Here is an 18,172-nt window from a genome sequence, read left to right as displayed (position 1 = left end):
ATAAAATTATCTTAAATTACTTTCCAAGAATTTATACACGCGCATAAATAATATATAAATTCTTAAAAAATTTTATCACACAAAAATTGAATAATATATTATATAACAAAAAATATATTCAACATATGTGTTATTTTTTGTAATGAAAAAGAGAACCGAATAAATTTGAAGGTAAAAAAAAAATACATACAATACACATGAATTGCATATTATTAATATATAGATAACATAGAAGACAAATTAATTGTGGTTTAAAAATTTGTTGGAAAGGTAAATTGTAATTTGAAAGATTTTAGAAATGTAATGTTTTTGAAAATAATCTTTGTTCAGGCAGACAAAAGTAGAACAACGTGACATATTGAAACTTTGTACTGGAAATTGAAGTCGGTATTATAGTATAATTTTCTGATATAAGAAAAAAAGTACGTTTTGCGCCTACGTTATTGTAAATAGATACAAAAATCCTTTTAGCAGAATAACTACCGGAATATTTTCTACATCTTAATGTTTGTCAAACTTGTAATGTTGAAAAGATTATATAAAATTATCTTAAATTACTTTCCAAGAATTTATACACGCGCATAAATAATATATAAATTCTTAAAAAATTTTATCACACAAAAATTGAATAATATATTATATAACAAAAAATATATTCAACATACGTGTTATTTTTTGTAATGAAAAAGAGAACCGAATAAATTTGAAGGTAAAAAAAAAATACATACAATACACATGAATTGCATATTATTAATATATAGATAACATAGAAGACAAATTAATTGTGGTTTAAAAATTTGTTGGAAAGGTAAATTGTAATTTGAAAGATTTTAGAAATGTAATGTTTTTGAAAATAATCTTTGTTCAGGTAGACAAAATAAATTATCAATTTTATTTTTAAATTATATTTAAAAAAATATCGCGTTACAACAGTTCAAGAAAATTAACTAAAAATTTAATTTGACACATTCGATATGTGATACTGATGAGTACATAATTTTGTACTGGTGAGGAAGAAAGACGATAAATTTTCTTTTTTTTTTATTTTTTAACAGACTGTTTACAGTATACAATAATCAGAATAATAAGGTTTAGCGAGGAATAATTTTCACTTGGCTTTAAAACAATCCTGCGTTTGACTATGGATTAATTCTCGAAGAATGTGATATTTGGACAGGAATTGCTAAATCCGTCCATGGAAAGTAATTTGATTTTACGTATAAACGTGATAGTATATTCAATCTATTTGTACAAAAGATCTTTTTGTCACATTATCTCTAATTATACGCACATCTCTTTTTCTTTGTCACATTATCTTCAACATTTATTCTTTTATTTATCTTTTATATATATATATATATATATATATATATATATATATATATATATCGGCAAAGAATCGTAGGCATTAATTTCAAATTTTGTAATACGTAGAATTAAAATTCAAAGATTGACGCAAATATAAAAATATGTACAAAATGTATAGGTATATTGTACACAAATATATATTACAACATGATAAAATAAGAATACACGTTTAGAGAATAACCCTTGATATCCAAACATAGGATATATACAAACTTGTTTTCTATACACTCATCTCTCTTTGACAATCGCAATGTAGAAATTATAAATAAGCACATAAATATGAATAGATTTTAATGACGGAAAGATTTATTGCACTTTATTGTTAATAAATGATCGTTAAAAAATCAATTTATAAAAATCTTGAAAATACTGCAAATCGAAATGAAAAACTTCGAAATAAACCATTAAATTAGACACACAAGATGCGGAGTTATAAGGGAGTCTAATATTTAGGCAGACATTCCGGTCAAGATTCCTTGTAGCATCGAGTGAGCCTTTTAACATCCGTAAAATGGATGGCACAAGAGATAGCCACAGCAGATTTATGGACAGGACCCCCAGTCGCTCTTTTCACCGACTTTTGCATAAAGACGATGCCCTAGTTTTACTCAGTCTTCATTCAACTCTTCTCATGTGGATTTGAAAAAGAGGGTAAATGTAATATTTTGTTAATTTTAAAGGCTAAATCTCCTCAGATTTTTTAGGTCAACACGTATTTACTACAAAATTTATGATGCAAGTGACAACTAGGGCTTTGCTTTCTAACAAAATTATTTTCTTTGCATTGTGAATCTTATGCGAATCTTTGACGAAGAGTAGGATGTCAATTAAATTTATCGTGCATATGCAGAAATCAATTCAGCCAAAGTTTGTTTCATCAGTCACGATCAGTCATTTGATATTTAGTCGTTTGTCAATTATTTATATTTATAGTAATATTAAAAACGTGAAAATCTGGGCAAATCTCGATCAAAGCGATATATAGCAAAATATATAAAATATAACATGAGGTAATTTTGTTAATTTCGATCTATATTACAGACGCGTGAATTTAAAATCGTCTCTAAAAACATTTTTTTGCAAAATAACTTTATATATCACCTTTATTTTCTCTATGCTAAAATCTCTAAATCTTTATTTTAAGAAACATTATTTATAATATAAAATGAAATGAAATGAAATAATGAGATAAATCGATTTGCAGAATTTAGCCGCTAATAATTTTTTACGAGATGGTTGAAAATCTCGATTGAGATATGAAGATAGAAATATATTAATTTTTAGTTTCGCATCTAAGTAATATATTCTTGTATAAAGAATATCCAAATCAGTCAATTAAATGTTTTTTATTATTTTCTCAATTTTCGCATTGAATATAAACCAAATAAAAATTTGCAAACCTACATTCACGAAGAGGATGTGATGATTTGTTTCTGAGACTTGCACAAACAAAATATAAACGCACTTTTCGGTGTTTTTAAATTAATATACATAATCTTGAAATATGACATGTCAGGAACGTAGAATTGCCTATAGTGTGAAAATTACAGAAAATACACCACGCACAGCTCTGTCGGTTCACCACTCGGCAAGACGCATTAGCCTTGGAGGTCAAGAAACGCGTGCAGCTGTCGGAGTCGGGTCGTGGAGATCGCTCGCAAGTGGTGGGGTGATTCGAACACGTGCGCGTGAGAATTTACGTCGTCACGTAAGCGTGGCGTAGGTGGCTCGGTAGGTGGAAAGGTAGCGACGAGGAGAGCAGAGAACGCGAGAAGGCAGAGACCGAAGAAGGGAGATAGGTGAAACGGAGTAAAAGGCGAGACGACGGAGACGCAAGGCAAGCGAGCAGGAGCGAGAGAATGGATAGAGAGGTAGAGAGGAAGGGAGAAAGAGAGAGGCCGAGTGGATATGTTAAGGAAGAGCGGAGGCGCCAAGCCACCCTTGGCAGGCCAGGCAGCAGGCAGGCAGCCCCTTTCGCAAAGCACCCCCTAAGCCTGGTTAGGGGCGAAGGCGGCGAGCCGCGGAGGCCACAACACGACCGCCGTCCTCATTGGTCGACGCGCTTGTCCTGGGTGGGGCTCCGGAAAAATTGGAGGGGAGAAAAATCCCCCCTAAATAGCTGCGGCTACGGCCACGAAAAACTAGAATCCGCTCAGCCGGCATCGAGTGCGCGTCAGTCCGATTTATTTTACAAGTCCGTGGTACATGAAGGTACAATCGGAACACCAACTCGAATCTGGAGCACGAAACAACTTTCTTCGCTCAGAGACAAAGACAGAAAAATAGAGAGAGAGAGAGAGAGAGAGAGAGAGAGAAAGTGGAGGGGACACGAAGAGATAGCTCGTGTTTACTATTTATTGTGCTTGGTTTTTTTTTTTCCGTGACAGCAGTGAATTATGAAAAGACCAGTGAGATCGAGCGTGTTAGTCGCATCAGTGTTTGCGCGTACAAGTTCAAATCTGTGAAAGTATAATTCAAACTCTTTCCTCTCCTGGACTTTCCGCTAAAATTGGCGAAAGAATGCATTTGCCGGATGGTCCGTTGGCGATGGAAACCTACAAGGCAATCTACGAGGCCCTCAGAAGCTGTCACGGGGATTTGGTGCAGACAGGAAGTCCCACCATCTTGTGCTCCACGCTACCGTGCCACTGGAGATCAAACAAGTCTCTTCCGGTAGCGTTCAAGGTCATAGCACTCGACGAAGTCAGCGACGGCACCCTGGTCACCATCAGGGCGGGCAACGACGAGAACTGTTTCGGCGAACTGAGAAATTGCACGGCCGTGATGAAGAATCAAGTCGCCAAGTTCAACGATCTTAGATTCGTCGGTCGCAGCGGAAGAGGTGAGAGAGTCCGAGAGCTCGCACAGTCACGTGCAAGTTTCCCCACTTATCCGCTTAAACTTTAAGGGATCAGATTTCGTTTTCGTTTACAGGAAAATCATTTTCACTGACAATTCAAATTAGCTCGATGCCCCACCAAATAGCTACCTATTCCAAAGCCATCAAGGTCACAGTAGACGGGCCACGCGAACCAAGATCTAAAGCGAGTAAGTCGATGCACACATAACATATACATATATATTATTCCATCTTGTCACAACTACCTCGGTCTACCGATATACCTACGAGACAAAAACAAAATCTTATATACACAACAGCGCGACGTACAAATATCTCCGACTTTATATTCCAAGGAGATCAATCAATTTTCAAATCTCAATCTCTCCTTCGTCCTTATAAGAATAAATATCGCGAGACCCAATACGTTACATCCAATACATTCGTTAATCGCGAAACGAGGAGGGCTAGAAGAAGAAACGGACGGACGGTCGGAGTGGGGGGGGGGGGGGCGGGAGGGGTCAGGTCAGGCGTGTTTTCGGGTCGGGAGCCGAAAAGTCGTCGGAAGCTCCGTGACCACGGTGCGGAATCCGCAAACGGGGGCCTCGCGGGCGTTTAATAATCCGGCGTATATCTGGCGGACCTCAAACCGCGAGGTGGTGGCGGTCGGTTGGCGTTGGAACGGTTGCTGCCCGAGCCCTCTCGGTCGCCCGTCGAGCGTCGGCCGCTCTCGCACGTGTATACGAATGAGCGCGCGCGCGCGCACATGCACATGGACACCGCGCATATGCATATATATGCGCGTGTATAAGACACACGAGGGAGAAAAGAGGACGGCAAGAGACGAGACGAGACGAGACGAGACTCTCCTTGGCATCGTGTCAGATCCTACCACGTCGGCGTCGCATTTCTTTAAGCGTCTACATTCGCGTTTATTTTCCCCGAAACCGGCCGCGTCGGTTGGGCGCATTAAAAGTCCGAATTGTTTATTAGCACCGGCACTGGGGAAAAGACGGGGCCAGAGACGGAGACGGAGACGGAGACGGAGACGGGGTGGTAGAGGAGAGGACAGACGTCTGCGAAAGAGAAGCCGCGTTTGTTTATCGCACCGCATATGGCGGTAGCATGTGCCGCCACACGTCGTAATAATGGATTTTATGCCACGCTCGTATAAACAGAAGATGCACCCTAGCCGCCCCCGATCCTCCGGATCGCGCCGTTAATCTTTGCTTTTATAGGCCTCGAGTTCCTTCTTTCTGGTGTTTGTCGGTTCGTTTAGTCCGCGTCAACCGAGACCTCTCTATCTCCGAAGGCGGCGAAGAGATCGTGTAACCGTTTCACAAGTCGGTCTTTGAGTTTTATTTTCTTTTTCTTTTTTTTTTTTTCGCAAATTTATATAACGTATATATTAGCCACCCCCGACCTGCAACTGTCTAGATAGAATTTATTTATATCGAAAATAATGCAATCAATTCTCAATTAATTCATCTCTTTTTGATTCATTTTACAGATTGTCAATATATCCCCGGATTTCCCGGACTGAACGGCTTACTCAATCCCTGGCTGGACACGGCGTATCTCGGACATCCCTGGCATTTGCCGCATCCCGCGGCTCTAATTAAAGGTAAAGTCGCGCGATTAAAAGGGGGAAAGAAAAAAAAATAATAATAATTAAACGCGGGAAAAATGTATCGCGAGTCGCGAGAAGAAAAGAAGTCTCTCAAAAGCGAGAGAGAGCCCGCGCGCGCTTACGGGAGAATATCCACGTGCGTTATCGATTTCGTCGAGTCCGCGACGCCTGCCGATGATTCATACCCCGTGAGCTGGACCGAGGGGTGAGTCTGAGTTCTCTTTTCCCACAGCGAACCCCTCTACTAACGCTGCCCCTCGCCCCGCGCTCTCCGCGTCGTTGAAACAACAATGCGACTTACACTACGTTCGCCCCCGCGAATGGTCGGTCGAGATTAACCGATTCAATCTTCCTTTCTCTCTCTCTCTCCCCATCCAGGAGCGATGCCGATGCCACCACCCGCGGACCTATTTAATCCGGTCTTCCCGCCGGTCTTCTCGTCCTACACGTTCGATCACACAAAGTATACCGAATACGCGGCGCTGACAGCTTGCACGACGACGATGACAACCGCCTCGACGACAGCAGCAACGGCCGGCATCCTGTCAAGTAGCCCGACGCCATCCAGATCAACGCCACCCAGCGGCAACACGTCCTGCAACGGCTCTCCGACCGACGAGATCCGCAGTGCCTTCGTGCCCCTTCGAATCAACAACCTGCCGCCGAGCACGTCGTCCTCGACGACGTCGCCGTCGGACAAGAGCGCGAGGAAGCCAACCGAAGGCGTGAAGAACCCGCTGAAGGCGCCCACTGCTCTCATCTCCCAAAGGCTATCGCAATCGGAGAGGAGTCCATCGCCGACGAAACCGTCTACGAAGCCAGTCTGGAGGCCGTACTCGAAGCCGTAGGCCGATCCGAGCGGGAGGATTCAAGTGCGACCATGACAATTGAAAAAGTCCTGAAAGGCTAGTGAGAGATAATTTCGTCGCCTCTGATGTAACAACATCAGAGTTTATAACGCGGAAAAAAAAAAGAAATTGACAAAATGTCTTTGTGTATCTCGTTTTTCCGAGTGTTCGCTCGTTGGTCTTCTTCGGTTTTACGAAGATGGAAGGAACCTAGGGGGAAAAAGGAGTCATTTCGTCGATTTAAACCTAAAGACTATTGTTCGTAATTTATAAATATGCGTTATTTAAAAATAATTTTATTGAAATTGAATTTATCAAATTCACGATGAATTCTATAAATTGGAACAAATGTACACATACACATGTGAAAAACGGATTGTATATATATCGTGTATATAGTTCGTGGACAATAAAGTAGTTATAAAGAAAAGATTTATCTACATTCGCGTGTTCATGAAAGTGCATAAGTATAAATGAGTGAGAATGAGTGACGAAAGAGAGACAGAGAGACCAAAAGACAGAGATATCGATATTATTTATATTATAAGAAAGATATTTATCAGAAAAAAAGATTTAATGTAAACACAGAGATGGTATAAAATAGATATGCAAAACGCAAGAGGAATAAAGTCCACATCTACACGTGAAATTACCTAAACAGTCTGTCATTTCTCACCTCAATCTCACCTCTCTGTTTTCAGCACCTTTTTAAACCTAAATTTAACCATCCATCACTATTATGTATCATAAAAATGATCGATATCGTCGAGCGCGCGCGCGCGCCAGATCTATTCTCAAAAGTGTCAAAAAAGTGTCGTCGAATAGTCCAAGCGTTCGCAGCGGAAAGGAAGAATATGAAAGAGAACGAAACGTACTCCGTGCTAGGCTGCAAGGGGGATCCACCATATATATATATATATATTTTTTTTTTCAGTCGCGATTTAAATCTGAATGGCCGCGCGATCGCTCCGTCTCTTTCCTACGTGCGTACAGGATCCCATACGGCGAACACAAGGGTGGAGAATGGTTTATATCGAGGGGAGTGCGTGAGATCTGTATTAGTACCTATAGAGAAGCTCGGGACATCAGCGGTTCTCAAACATTGTCGAGAAATAAATCCAAGACGCGAAGTCAGTGGTTCTTCCACCGCAAGATGGCAATTTTTTTTTTTTCTTTTTTTACAGATACACTTAATCATATACGTTTAAATTGAGGAAGAAACGCGAGATCGCGCGGCTTTGCTTGATTCAACGAGACGTCGCGTGTTGTGAAACGTCCGTCGGGATTGTATCCCTGCCATCACGCTGAAACATGACCTGGGGTAAGGGATAGGTTTTTTTCTGAATTGTTCCGGTCGTGTTTGTCAACTGGCGCACCGAGAGCACGAGTGCAGTTAATCTCGGTGACGTCGAATAACTCAATTTTCGCATTCCGGTTGCAGGTGCAACGTATATGCGCGCGCGCGCGCGCTGTCACCGATATATGTATATACGTGTATACATGTATAAATATATATATATATATATATATATATATATATATATATATTCTCCGGGATCGAGAAAACGCCCCGCGGCAAAAATTCGATACGCGACACGTAACGTGTTGGCGCGATGTAAAATCTTGATCAGATTGCCTTGATTAAAAATCGCGATCGAATCGCTCGCGCGCGTCCTGAAACGTTTGAAACCGGTCAGCGACCGACCGGTCGCACGCTTTGCACGGGCCGGCTTAATAGGATTAGCCCCAGCGAGAAAATGAGAACCGCGTTGACACCCTGGTGCAGCCCCGGTGGTGGGGCCGCGTTCGTTGACGAGTAGACAACGGAACCAAGCAACCATGAAGGGTCACCGCACGAACCGAGGCGAGGCGAGACGAGCCGATCCAAGCCAATCCGACATTAGCGCGAGCCCGACTGGCGCTAACTAATGTTTGCCCAAAGAATCGTCGTGTATAATTGAGTCAGCCCGCCGATGCGATGGCACGGGATGGAAAAATCAACGGCGGCCGGACGTGCGGATATCCGGCACTGGAATAATCGACTTTCGGTCTATACGCATCTCCGCGATTTCAGAGAACCAATCGCTCTCTTATTATACATATATATATATATATATATATATATATATATATATATATATATATACTTCTGACATTTCACGTGCCACGATGTCAAACGACTCACCTCCTCTATTCTCTCGCGATTAAGTTTACAGTTTTCGAGATAATATACATTATATGCGTAGGCTCGCTGCGTAATTGTGTAAAATATCTTCATTTCTTGCAAACACGGAGACGGACAAAAAGGCAACATGACAACCTCAGGTTAAGCAATCAAAGTATAATGCGACGCGGAAGGAGCGGTTGATTCGTGCGCGCGCGAGCGCGCTTCGCTGACACGTTGACAGAGAGGAGGAGGACGTCGATCCTCTTCGCTAGTCTAGAATCGTGAGGACCATGGTTGGAGGGTCCTAGAGTTTAGGCAATCAGCGTTGATGAGGGGGTCAGGTCGAGGGGCAAAGGGCTCGGACAATTAGTAACTTCCCCGCTCGTCGTCCTCTCCTGCGTGTCCGCTCTCTCGTCCCGGTTCACCTGTCCAACAACGCGCGCCGACCGCAGGCGTTACGCATGCGAAAGAGGAGGCCGTCGTGGATGTGCGGAGTCGGGACGCCGCGTTTACGTTACGCGTGAATCGCGTTGTACGCAGAGGATTACGAGCGCTCGTAAAGGTCTCTCTCTCTCTCTCTCTCTCTCTCTCTCTCTCTCTCTCTCTCTCTCTACGTGATTGCGGAGGCAGTGTCAAGCAGCGATCGCTCACTTCGCGTAAATTCACGCCGAGAATAAATGACTAGCCCCCCCCCCCTCGCCGCCACCCCTTCCACCCCGCGAAAAAGGCAAGATGATTCACTCTTGGCTACAGAAATGAAAAATACGCATTTATACTGTATAGGTTTGTATTATTAACTCTTTGAGTCACAGCGGGTCACCCAGAGACTCTTTTTTCGTAGTTTTTTTTTATTGTTTTAACTACTTTTTTTATCAACAAATACCGGATTTTTTGTTTCTACAGAGTCTCTAGAACATCAATAAGTGTAAAAAAAATATGAACAGTCATTAATTGTTAATTGCAAAAATACCATATATAAACAAACAGTCAAAATTAGTTACTTTTTTACGAAAAAAATGCATTTTCTGCTAATCTATTATGACAATAAATAAGGCAATTTTTTTATAATCTTAGTACATTCTAAAGTATTTTTCAGAATTTTTTTAGAATTTTCCACCGTGTTATTTTTGTTAAATCCTCCTTTTTTGATACAAAATATATTAAAAAACAATATTTTCTGTTCTAAATTGAAAGTAACAATTGTATTCTTTTTTAAATTTTTTCTCTGAAAGTTTTTTTAGATCGCAAAATCTGAATCTAAAGGAAAAAAAATTAATATAGAGATCCAATTTGGCGGAAGTAAAATTTCGTCTGTCTTGAATTTTGAAAATCTGACGACGGATTCGTAATCAGCGACCCCAAAAACCTTTATATACCAAATTTTATAAAATACTGTCAATTAGAAAAATTCGTGACTCAAAGGGTTAATACTACTGAAATAATGAAATTTTTGAAAAATCTATTAATATTTTTTTTTTCAACGTAAAGTCAAAGATAGTTTAAGACTTTAAAGAGTCAAAAAGATTGATTCAAATTTTATTGAAAAATTTACACAATTGACAAAAGTTATAATACTTTAAGTAGGATGAGTTTTTAAATGCCTGCAAAGCTTAAACACCTTTTTCTGACAAAAAAAATGTTTTCAAAATTAACGTGACGGACATTTTTAAAAGTAACGAATCGAATAACTTGAATGTTTTTTTAAATAAAAGAGAACTTTTTTTTAGAATATTATTAAACCTAAACAAAATTTAACAAATTGATAATTAATAATTTTTCTGTGCGCGCGAGACCTTGAGCAGATAAATAAATTTCAGCAAAATACAATATAATGTTATAATATATATTTTAAAATGACACTATTTCATCATTTTCAATTTTTCCTAATAAAATTGAGTTCAATATCCCATAAATATCCCACGGAATGAAACCAGATCGAGTTTACTCATTTCAAGCAATTACACGAGGATCAGCATGTCACACCGTCAAACTATGCATTTTCAAACACGCTACGCGCAGGGGCTCATATTAACCAGAAAAAAAGCGAAATGTTCAAGATTTAAAAATATTGACGTACTATTTAAACATCAGTAAACAGATATGTAAAACGTCAAAAAGATCAATTTTTCATACTCTTTAAAACAATTTCTAAAAATTATTAATTTTTCATACTACTAGAATAGACTCCTAAGTCTGTCAATTTTTTTTTTTTTTTTTGTACACAGTGGTTGGTTTTCTACTTTGGTATAATAAAACCAAAGAAATCAACAAAAGAAGCGCCCGCAGCGCGCCACTCAAAGGCTCTTAATCGTCCCTGCGACTCCTTCGCAAGCTAATCTATAAAAGAATCGTCCCCCACAGACGGAGAGGTACACTAATTGTTCTTACGATGAAACGTGTCGAGGATTACACGGCGGCGTCTCGCAGGAATCCGAAAGGAGACGAGAGGGAGGACCGCGGAAATAATAAGCCTCTTTTCGAGAGGCGACGGCAACCAAGACGATTCCCATTCCCTCCCTCAGCGAGACAACGCATTTAAACGTCTTTTACTCGCGACTGTTCGGGGAGAGGGACAGAGGGCAAAGACGGCCGCGACCTTAGAAGAAAAAAAAAAAAAAAAAAAAAAAAACACGCTTAACAAGCTGTTTTACATCGCAATGCCTCGACCTCGTTATCGGTTATCGACCCGACCCATTCGCGGCCGCCGTCGCGGGATTAAAGAGCGTAACCCGACTGTCAGAGCAGTCACGTGTACGCCGCGTCACCGTACAGCGCGTTCACGCGCGTTTGTTTCCCCTCCCCCCCCTCCCCTCCTCTCCGAAGCTCGGTCGTTTTTGACCCCGTGTCGATTGGCGGGCACACAAGAGTCGTTGAAAAGGCGAAATCGTTTTCGGCGGAAACCGCCGATTTTTCAGGCCGCGTTCCACACGCAAGCTAAATCGACGGCCGCGCCGTCGGATCGATCTTTTCCGCATTTGTTTCCGAGAGGAAACTTGTTTTTCGCTCGTGAAACGAGGGGGGGGAGCGGAGGGGGGGCGGAAGGAGAAAGGGGGTCGACCCGACCTCGCTCTTTTGTTCCTTTGCGTGTTGGTAATTTTTATTTTATTTTATTTTATTTTTTTTTGTTCGCTCGCTTCGACCACCTACGCGCGTTTCTTTTTTATTCCGCTACCTTTTTTTTCATTAACAATACTTTCTCGAAAGTATACGGTACAGAGGGAAAAAAAACCTTAGATCGAACTTACAGACGCGCCATCAAAGACAACACAACTTTGTCGAACAGTACATTTCTCAAACGATTTTGCATAGAAAGCATATATCATTGTCAGTATTTAACATGTTTACACAGTATTATACTTGGCAGGCCACAAATTGTACCGTTATGGTCATAAAACACTCAACTAAAATAGCTTTGTTGGCAAGAGAAATAGGGTAAGGTGAAAGATTATTTACAGAGAAGAAAAAAAAAATGTAATGAATGGTCGAAACTTTAAAGTCGTAATATTTTATGAGAACAATTCGATTTTCCCTCAAATGAAAAATCTTTATTTCAGAATGAAATTTATAGCCTTTGGATTGTTTGAAAAAAATATATATGATTTAAAAAAATTCGGAAAAACACACGTGTGAGCCAAAAATCAATCGTTTTTCGCGCGCAAACCGACGTTGATAAAAATACAATTCGAACGATAGAAAATTAATTAAAATAAAAGTTTCAAGATCAAGACACGTCGATCCTTTTAAATTTTCTTCCGCAACAAGCGCACGTGATTTTCTCCGATTTACAATTTGTCGTGACCTTTTTGTGCAAGTTATGCGACTCGAATATGAATCTCACGATTTAACCACGTTGACCCGAAAATCCCGGTTTGCCGATCAAGCTCCTAGCTAAGTTCGAAGCGTTTGGGCCGGACCCCCGGTTTCTTTTTGCGAGACTCCACCCAGCTTCCATCCAACGACAGAACGGAACTCATCAGTCCGGGAGGAAGTGGACACGTCGGAACAATTTCCTTACACGGTCCTCGCACCACCCGACACCACCCCCTCTTGAACCGGCAGCCTCGTTTCTACCTCGTCATCGCAGCCGCTACTGAAATTCTGACCCCTCAGCGATTGACCAATTTGCCAAATCGATTCACGTCGAAATGAACCTACGTAATATCTCCAGTTGGCTACTCCCTCTATCTCTCTCTCTCTCTTTCTCACACGCGCTCCTTTACATAACCCAGAAGCTTCGTTGCAATGTGAAAATCATCGAGGGTCAAATGCATTGTGACGTTTGAATGCAAAACTGCATCTCGAAGTTTCTAACAGTTGCATAAAATCGTGTAGCTGAGAAATCAGTATTCAATATGAAAATATTTAAAAAATTACCCAATAATTTTCTCGCACATTTTGGTTAAAGAAAAATCGATTTTCAAGGATTTATTAATATATATCTAATTTGTCAAAATATTTTTGATAGACATAAACAGAGTTGAAGATAATAAACTTTTACGAAAAGTAATTATTGATATCTTTTTTTGCGAAAAACTTATCAAAATTGTTGGACATATGTGTATTGGTAAAGATATATTTACGGTCTTATATTGGCTATCAAGGGAAAGAGAATGAAGGATGCACAAGAGGGTTAGATTGGGGTCTAGACGTACATGGCAAAAGCACCCCGGCATTTTTAATGCCGGAGCAAGTAGGTACTTAGTACCTATCCTCTCGGAAGCAGAGGGAAAGAGAGAGAACCTCGTGTACCCACCCTCCAGATATTACCCTTTGGAATAGCTGCAAAAATTATGGACAGCCGATAGGCCAGCAGCCGCTGCAGGGGTGCGTCTCATCCATTTAGGTCCATCACACATGACTGGATAGGGTGAGACTTATCCCGCAGAGGTTCTCACATAGATTACAAGCTTCTCGCCCTCCTCGGTGACACTGGCTGCAGGATAACAGGAAATGCTATTCGTTCTCAGTTTTAAACTCGCTTGTTCGCAACTCTTCTCTTATAAAAGACGATTTCAACAAGGCATCATTGAATAATCTCAATGCTTTCAATCATTTGCTTTCAATTATTTTAATCAAACTGTTTGAACAAATATAAATTCGATATTGACGTGAACCAAGTGCCAGATCTTTTATAAGCAGCATCTGTGTTGTATAATCCTTTGTAAAAAAAAAAGAATCTTGAAAATATTGTGGAGCGAAATCCTGCTTGCGAACATCGTTCATATTTCAAAGGCGACACCGCGGCACACTTTTTCGAGAAGCAAGCGTGTCGTTACTGATCCTAAAGATTGCTTGGACGTATAGTGCAGACTACGGGGAGGGATGAGCTCGCCCTTCCAGAGCAGATTTATCGATTATTCTTGGTCCAGTGGTCCCCTTTCATCGAAAGCGGCGTGCCTTATTCGGTAGCGTACGTGTATAGTGCGTGAGGTTTACGAAGGCAAACATTCTAAACATTTGCGACGTTATTGTAAAACAATAGGGAGTTTGCATGATTTTGAAAAACAATTGCATTTTATAATTTATATATAGTTTTAAATGTAATTATTTTTTTCGTAATTTTTTAATGCAAATTAAGCGAGAAAATCAATAATAAAAATTACATTATTTGGAATTGTCAAATACGATTCGGAAACGACCGAGTCCTCCCGAATGCGATGTGACGTCACAGTGCAATATCTGCATTCGGGGAGACGCTAATAGCGCTAAATAGCGTGAAATAGCGCCTCCTCAAACCTAACCAATATATACAGTGACAACACACTATTTTTATTTATTAAAATATCCAGTTGTTGTGAAAATGGGCAAAAGTAACACGTACAAAATCTGTTTTGTACCTCTATGTAAAAGTACAACAATTAAAACACCCAATAAAACAAATTGTTTTTCTTTGTACTTCGAGATCAAGAATGACCGAATATCGCAATACAGAATACAGAAAACAAACGTTTGAAAACTATTGCCCTGTGACGTCACGCACTTCAACCAATCAAAATCGTTTTCTTACAATTTAAATTTTATTAAATTTTAATTTAATTTTTTAATACTTTTCTATTGATTGAAATTAAAAATTTTCTTATAAATAAATTTATAATAATATATATTTATTACATATATAAAAAAATGTATTTTTTTTTTAATGCAAACTCCCTATTAAAGCTGATCTGTCAACTTTAACATCCAAGTAGTAAACAAGTATAATTAATCGTAATTAATTTCGTAATTAATTACCTGATAAATATAATAAATCTAATGCCCGTTATATATTCGACAAATCTATTTAATTAAAAATTGTACAGTTAAAATAAGAAGGATAAAATTGCTTCTTCATTTTTCTTAATTTTTCTTTAATTCCTTTCTTCACCTTTTTCCCCCGCATCTACCATTGATGTCGTCAACTGTACACGCAACACGCGGCTACCCATGTACATAACACCGCATTCTAACGCGTGTGCACGCACACACGCTCGCGCACACTCGCTGCACTCTCACCCTTCGTACAGCGTATTACGGTCGTCGGGGGTAAACCACCCTGGCCTCTAGGAGCCAAGAGCGGGAGCCCGCAGGGGTACGCCGCGACAACCCCCGTAGCAACCCCTCAAAATCAACCAAACTCCCCTCCCCCTTTCGCCTTTCAACTGCACCTCCGTCTTATACTCCCTTTCGAAACCTCCTGATCCATTCTATAGACGTTAATATCTCGTGGGTATCCAGTCGTGTCGGATTTCTTACTCGAAAGTATCTTAGATATCGATATTGCACGCGACATCTGATAATCGCTGATAGAGAAAATAATGGTATATAAAAAGATATTTTTTACTTTAATTAATATAAACTATACTGTATAATTATTATAGTTTGAAAAACGAAATTAATATGATAATAAAGTCCTTTTTCGTTCAAATTAATATGCGAAATAATATGTAAACTAATAATATGTGAATTAAATATGTGACATTGTTAAAATAAAAACTTTGAAAATAAATATTACCAAATTTTATATATTATATTTTAATTTAACGAGAAAAATGTAACACAATTAAACATTATTTTTACTAACAAATCTGATTTATTATATTCAATATTATATTATACAAAAAAATTAATTTATTTTTCGATTCCTAATCTACTATATATTATAAATTTTATTTTGGGTAAAAAACTTAAATTAGAAAACATTCTCAATAACTGACGAATGATAAAAAGATTTTCTATTTATTTTAACATTTTTAATAGAAAAGATCAATTTTTACTGATTTGTCCGAGAAATAATAATAAAACAGTTTTTATCCACCGACATGGACTTTATCCAAAAGAAAGGTGAAATTTTGCCAACCATGAAAATAAGAAATCTTATTATTTTGTATATAATTTTATTACAATAACATTTTTTATAAATTATAAAATAATGCATGTGTGTTTTACACAAAACAATTTTTATGAAAAATATAAAAATTTATAATGTTATTATGAATAACAAATTGTTTATGTCTTAATATGCATTAAAATAGATGTATATCGAAAACAAATTTTAAAGAAAAACGTAAACAATTGTTGACATTGTAAATAGAATCCCTGCTATTGATGAGACACGCATGCAACAATGAAACCAGTGACAATATACGCGTTCTGCTTGTGTGCATGTTGCGTTACCCAGGGTTCTTTGTACCGAGGCTACCACTAGAAATAGGGTGGCTGAATATATTGGGGAGAGCTAACACCATTATCTAATACTCCTCAACGGCCATATGTGGTGTCCCAGCATCGTGCCATTCTCCAAAAATTTTGCCACGGTTGTCTCAAAACTGCAAAGTTTTCCTTTTGTAAAAAGTTGAAATCTTTTTTGACGTAAAAAACTTTATTATAATAATAATCTACTTGAACATTGTTTCTTATATAAAACAAACCAAACCGATTAATAACAAGTGTCACAAATATACCGCCGTCGCATCGTATTTATCTAGGCAAAATTCCATATTTTTTTATAAAATCCATGTCAATAAAAATTGACATTTTCCGGAAAAAACCGGCAAAAACCTTTTCTATTTTTCTATTAAAAATATTAAAATAAATAAAACAATTTTCTTATATCGATATTTTCGTCAATCGAAAGAATGTTTTCTAATTTAAGTTTTATCCGGAATAAAATCTTTAATAGATTAAAAATGGACGTAGCAAATAAATTAGTTTTTTGTTAGATGTTGAAAGATAGATGCGCAAACCAGAGTTAATTAATTTTATATAAATTTGAAATAAAAAAGTGAAAATTAAAGAAAGATCATGTATCAAATTTGAAATACCATAATATAATTGATGTCGGTTTTTAGGCATGAGTTTAAACTAGATTTATATGGCACGCGAACCTATTAGTTAGGCTAATAAAAGTCTACTTCGTGTTACACGGTATGCATATCATTATTCTTTCTATTCAACCTTTATAGATTTTTTTTTCAAATTTGCTCTAGACAATTTTTCAAATGTGCAATACAATAGACTTTGAATATATATAACCATAACTAAACTTTAGTTAAATTTGAAATCGTTTGTTCGTTTGTCTTTCTATCAACAAATGACCGAAAAAAATCTTTTGTACTAAAAATCGTTCTGCAACAGAAATGTCGGCCACGTGCGTCGAATTTTATAGATTGGAGAGAGGTCTCCGGTCCTAAATATCTAGAACAATCAACCGACATTTACGCAAGAACACAAAATTATGACATTGTAATGTTGTAGTAATCTTATAAAATACATTTTAAATAATTTTATGTACATCCTCGGAAAAAAGTAAGTGTCAAATAAAAATTTAGGTAGGTACTCATGAACGCGTCCATTGTTTCATATGTATAATTTATAATCTTTTTAAAAGAATTTGAAAATCTTAAAGTTCAACAATATTATAGTAATTTTAATACCATAATTGTCATTTCAAGAATGCAATAATTATTTTGATTCTAAGAAAATTATAATTTTCCATTTGTATTATTTTATATCCAACGTTTTTCTCTCTCCATTCAAGAAAATTATTCTTAAATAAGAAGAATATATTTTTTCTTGGTTGAACTATTTTTTAAGAATGTCTTTATTCAGGTAAATTTTCTTTGCTTAACGCGATGTAATCTCACTTGAAGATTTCCATTTTGAAACTAAAGATATTTTTCAAATAACAATATTCTTTTTTTTCTGTGCGCGCAGAAAAAATAGTCGCACCTAATTTTTTTGTTAAAATATTTATAATGAAGAATCAAAAATTTTTTAAATGCAATGTATTTTGTTAGTACATTATATCTAATCTTTATTATATAGAAAATAATGAAATATAC

The 18,172-nt window shown here is 38.0% G+C and overlaps 1 protein-coding gene across 1 annotated transcript; it reads left to right on the top strand.

Annotated features, from left to right (window-relative positions):
- The first annotated feature begins 3,510 nt into the window (after nt 1-3,510).
- Nucleotides 3,511-7,331, top strand: LOC140672596 (runt-related transcription factor 1). Its single transcript, XM_072904879.1, has 4 exons — nt 3,511-4,210; nt 4,303-4,416; nt 5,718-5,831; nt 6,216-7,331. The coding sequence occupies exons 1-4, from the start codon at nt 3,889-3,891 to the stop codon at nt 6,683-6,685; spliced, it is 1,020 nt and encodes a 339-aa protein (XP_072760980.1). The 5' UTR covers nt 3,511-3,888; the 3' UTR covers nt 6,686-7,331.
- The last annotated feature ends 10,841 nt before the right edge of the window (nt 7,332-18,172 follow it).

Source organism: Anoplolepis gracilipes, chromosome 13, assembly GCF_047496725.1.
Source record: "Anoplolepis gracilipes chromosome 13, ASM4749672v1, whole genome shotgun sequence".
Lineage (NCBI taxonomy): Eukaryota > Metazoa > Arthropoda > Insecta > Hymenoptera > Formicidae > Anoplolepis > Anoplolepis gracilipes.
The sequence above is the reverse complement of the archived record's forward strand: the minus strand, read 5'-3'. Positions and strand labels throughout refer to the sequence as shown.

Bases quoted from the DNA above. Each gene is read 5' to 3' on its own strand.
- LOC140672596 (XM_072904879.1), top strand. From the start codon at position 3,889: ATGCATTTGCCGGATGGTCCGTTGGCGATGGAAACCTACAAGGCAATC. The intron at 4,211-4,302 runs GTGAGAGAGTCC...TTTCGTTTACAG, and splicing joins CGTCGGTCGCAGCGGAAGAG to GAAAATCATTTTCACTGACA. The intron at 4,417-5,717 runs GTAAGTCGATGC...TTCATTTTACAG, and splicing joins CGAACCAAGATCTAAAGCGA to ATTGTCAATATATCCCCGGA.